The 4,125-nt window shown below is 34.8% G+C and overlaps 1 protein-coding gene across 1 annotated transcript; it reads right to left on the bottom strand.

The window, feature by feature from the left end:
* Positions 1–276: 276 nt before the first annotated feature.
* LOC109209982 (endoglucanase 9-like) lies at positions 277–3,895 on the bottom strand. Its single transcript, XM_019373354.1, has 6 exons — positions 3,594–3,895; positions 2,285–2,788; positions 1,574–1,723; positions 1,329–1,440; positions 1,067–1,230; positions 277–880 (listed from the first exon to the last, which is right to left on the bottom strand). Exons 1-6 carry the CDS (start codon positions 3,810–3,812, stop codon positions 551–553), a joined length of 1,479 nt encoding a protein of 492 aa, XP_019228899.1. The 5' UTR covers positions 3,813–3,895; the 3' UTR covers positions 277–550.
* Between the last annotated feature and the right edge of the window lie 230 nt (positions 3,896–4,125).

Raw genomic sequence — 4,125 nt, 5'->3', positions numbered from 1 at the left:
GAGCCCTTAAAATTACCTTAGAAAAGAAAAATAATAATATTCATAGAGACTGTTACACTCAAATTATTTGGAGAAAAATACTACAATTATTGCAACATTTTTAAGTCTTGATTATTTTCTTGACGCAAATCTTATTGTCTACAGGATGCTCTTTGAATTTTGACCCCACTTGCCACATGCAAAACTTTAAGGTCAAAAGTTTAAAATGTTATTCACTGGGCAAGCGAGGGATAACACTTGTTAAACTTGAAATTATACTCATAGGACAAGTAGGGACAAAAATTTTAAACCATCCACTTTAACTGCTATTTGTGTACTTCACCCTCATCAGGTCTAGTAATCTTTTCTTTTCATAAGAAAACAACCCAACTAAAAACAAAAGAAGTTCGAAACATCTAAAACAGGGTACATGAGAAGGGTATATTAAAAGTATCCCTATGTAGCCACCAACTTTTGGTGGCACATGCCCATATGTTTTTGGACAACAATCTAGGGATATATTTACAAATTTTAAAAGTAAAACAACCCCTTATACCTCTTTTAATTTTCCCTAATGTTTGGAACTATCAAAGTATGCTAGAGGTCCAACAACGGCAGCATTAATATAAGTAGCAGGCTCTGAATGACTATAATCTGTACGTTCATCTGGGAAGAAATCATTTTGATTAGGACCTCCAACAATTGCTCCAACCAATATGTTTGGGTTGGCATTTGCTGTATAATAGTATGGTTGAAATCCACCATCACAACCAAATGACTGTGGATGCATTGCCATTGAAGGTAAAGATGATCCTCTGTGGTGAACTCTTCGAGGGTAATTTGTTCCATAGCCTACCATGTATGACATTTTCATTGGATTGTTACCCAATATATAGTCCACCTATAATTAAAGAAAACACAACAAATTAGCAACCTCAACAAATTGAAAAAAAATAGATGGTATATAACTTGTTGTAATCGGTCAAATTCCAGTCAGTGTATAAAAATTTTACATTGGTCGATAAGACTTAATCAAACTCAAATTAAATAATTTACTAGTTCAGTTTATTAAATGAGACAAGTTTACCTGTCTTTTTGCAAGTATTCTAATGGTCTTTTCTGTGACCAAGAGGCTTCCACAGTTGAAAGTGTGCTTTTTACTTGCCATATATTTGGCATAAGTGGTGAGCAAAGATGTGATGGATGTCACATATTGAAGATTTTCTTCAGGTAGCTTGTAAATTAGGCCCCCTGTGATAGATAAGTAAATAAATAAATAAATAAATACTACTCATATAGCCCCCAAAATAATAACAAAGAAAAGAGAAAAAAAAATAGTCCCGCCTCACCTTTTGTATATTGGGTGCTTGTATAAGGTGAGTTGGGTAATATTTTGCAAACAAAGTTTTCAGCCTGTTGTCTGAATGAATCAAATCTTTTGTCATTTCCAACAACGCTTCTCTACAACATTTAGAACCATTTCAGGCTATGTATATTGATTATGAAGTCTTAAATAACAAACCAAATAACCACTTTTTTTTTAAATATAAAACATAGAGGTAATTAATGTAAATAATCTGGATCAAATACGTACCCTTGCCATAAGAACATGAGCACCAGCATACTTGTTGTCCCAGCTAAATAAGTCTGGTACATCATTGGCTCCCAAGGTGTTTATGAAATTTAAATATGAAATATCATTTGTTGCTCTCAATAGCCATGCAGCTCCCCAATATAGCTCATCCTACAAAGTCAATTAACCCAATTTAATTGATCGAACAACCATCTTTTGGGCAAGTTATATATTTGGCCAATCGGCCAAAAACATTTGCATCCCCTAGCAGGTATACACATATTATCCACTAATTATGCACGACTACACACATATATACATATATTATACATTTGCCATCTATTGTTTTGGATGGGTAGGCAGCTATTTTGTATAAAATCCCTCTTTTTGAACCAAGTATTCAAATCCTACTCATCAAGGTTGTTGGTAGAGGCGGATCCACGATTTATATTTTAAGGGTTCAGCATTTAAGTTTTTTAGCATAGAACCCATTATATTTTTAAAGTTATTGGTTCATATATGCTATTTTTGCAATTTTGATAAATTTTCACATATAACTTTTTTACAGCGGCATCAAAAGTTATGCGTTCAATTGAACCCATTACTAACACACTACATACGCCTCTGGCTGTTGGGCCAGAAAACCATTTATCTATAGACCCAAGTTTTGTATTTGAAATACTTTAAGCCACATAACTTGGCCCAATAATAAGGGAAGTGGACTATACATACCTTATAACCAGAGTATGAGCAGTAGAATGGGCAAGCTGCAGAGCCTAGTGAATCACTGTAGGAGCCTCTGTATTGAACTGCAAATCTAAATACTTTCACTGCATTTCCCAGTAGCTTTTTCGCGTACACCCGATCAACTGTCCGGAAAACCAATGAGGCAGCAGCTAAAGCAGCTGCCATTTCTCCGGCCACGTCAGAGCCAGGACTGCCCGGAGAGACATAATAGATGCTCCGGACAGTATCCATATCTTCAGGCCTTTCCCAACACTTGTGATCAGCATTTGGATCGCCAACGCCAACGAAGAGCTTGTTGGGCGCAGCATTTGCACATTTGAGGAAGTAATCAGTGGCCCAACGTATAGCGGCCCGTGCATTTTGCAATTGGGGCCCCATTCTCTTGCCATACTCAAGTGTGTTCCAAGAGAGCATTGTGGTAGTGTACGCCATTGGGAAATTGAACTTGACATTGTCTCCAGCATCATAATAGCCTCCAGTTAAGTCCACCTGCCAAAATTGTATCATTTATTTTAGACACAATGTTTCTCAATCCTTCACTTAAAATAAAATTAGAAACATCACTCAGGGACATAATGATGATAAATACTTCTATAAGAGAATAATCATGGTTTGTTATGAACTTATATCAGGCATGAAAGAAAGCAATGATATTTTCATACACGCACATTTCAAATAATTAAATAATAATAATTTTATAATAGCAGAGCTCATTTTGTGTACGGTTAATGAATAACATTCTACTGACTATCAAATAATATACGTTAATTAAAGAATAGCAAAATGGAAAGAAGTTATAAATCAGTAATCATAGCATCCATATGACTGATATTTTAACACCTAAATCCTAATTAAAACCAATAACCTAGCAATTAGTGGCGAAGCCACATGGTCATATGAGTGGTCAATTGATCACCCTTTTCAAAAAATTACACTGTATACATAGGTAATATATTACATTTTAAAAGTATATAACACATATTGAACACCCTTTGTCAGCATTTTTTCACTTCTTTTAAATTTGAACAATTTTGAAGAAATTCCTAGATTCGCCAGTGTTAGCAACATAAGGGATTTATGTGCAGTACAGTTCTTAGTTGCTTGTTAAACTTTAAATGAACAATGTAAACGAGACTAAATAAAAGATTATGAGGTCTTGCGAATCCATGGATACCAAAAGAATACAGTCTCAAATTGGCATAAAACACTATTACTCACGTAAATTTAAGGGGGGGAAAAGAGTGATAAAGAAGAATAAACTCAAAATATATACTATGAAAAAATGTGAACTTACCTTAGCAAGTGAACCATCTGAAAGTCCCGAATTACCCCTCCAAGAGACACGCTGGTTAGGGGGAAGTTTCCCTGATCTTTGTCCTTCAAAGAACAAAATGGACTTTTCAAGAGCTTCTCTATAGTTGAAACCTCCTTGGGCAGTACCCAAAGAGAAGAAGAATGATGAGAAGGACAAGAAGAGAATGATGCAAACAGAAACTTTCACTCTAAACGCCATTATACTTTTTTTTTATTTGCTCAAAGTATAAAATGACTTGTTTAGAGTTAGTTATGGCGTTGATTAAAAACATTGACAAATGACCCCTTTATATAGGGCTTAGGGAATCCAATCACAACAACGCAAATTAAGGCTTTTCGATCAAGTGTCTTTTTCTTTATTGTCATTTCCTTTTGAAAAAATATTTGATTTCCATTTGAGTAAACATATACTACTCCTATATCGAAATACACGAAAAGGTAGTCCATGCCTAAAGGTAGCGGCTCATAATCTCTTAGAACTAGTTTAGGTTGACCAAGAATTTCAAGATGAG

Source organism: Nicotiana attenuata, unplaced genomic scaffold (genome assembly GCF_001879085.1).
Source record: "Nicotiana attenuata strain UT unplaced genomic scaffold, NIATTr2, whole genome shotgun sequence".
Lineage (NCBI taxonomy): Eukaryota > Viridiplantae > Streptophyta > Magnoliopsida > Solanales > Solanaceae > Nicotiana > Nicotiana attenuata.
This window is presented reverse-complemented; position numbering and strand designations above follow the sequence as displayed.

Coding starts and splice junctions, on each gene's coding strand:
- LOC109209982 (XM_019373354.1), bottom strand. CDS start 3,812: ATGGCGTTTAGAGTGAAAGTTTCTGTTTGCATCATTCTCTTCTTGTCC. Junction 1,231..1,328: donor AAGCACCCAATATACAAAAG/GTGAGGCGGGAC, acceptor TATCTATCACAG/GGGGCCTAATTTACAAGCTA. Junction 881..1,066: donor GAATACTTGCAAAAAGACAG/GTAAACTTGTCT, acceptor CTTTAATTATAG/GTGGACTATATATTGGGTAA.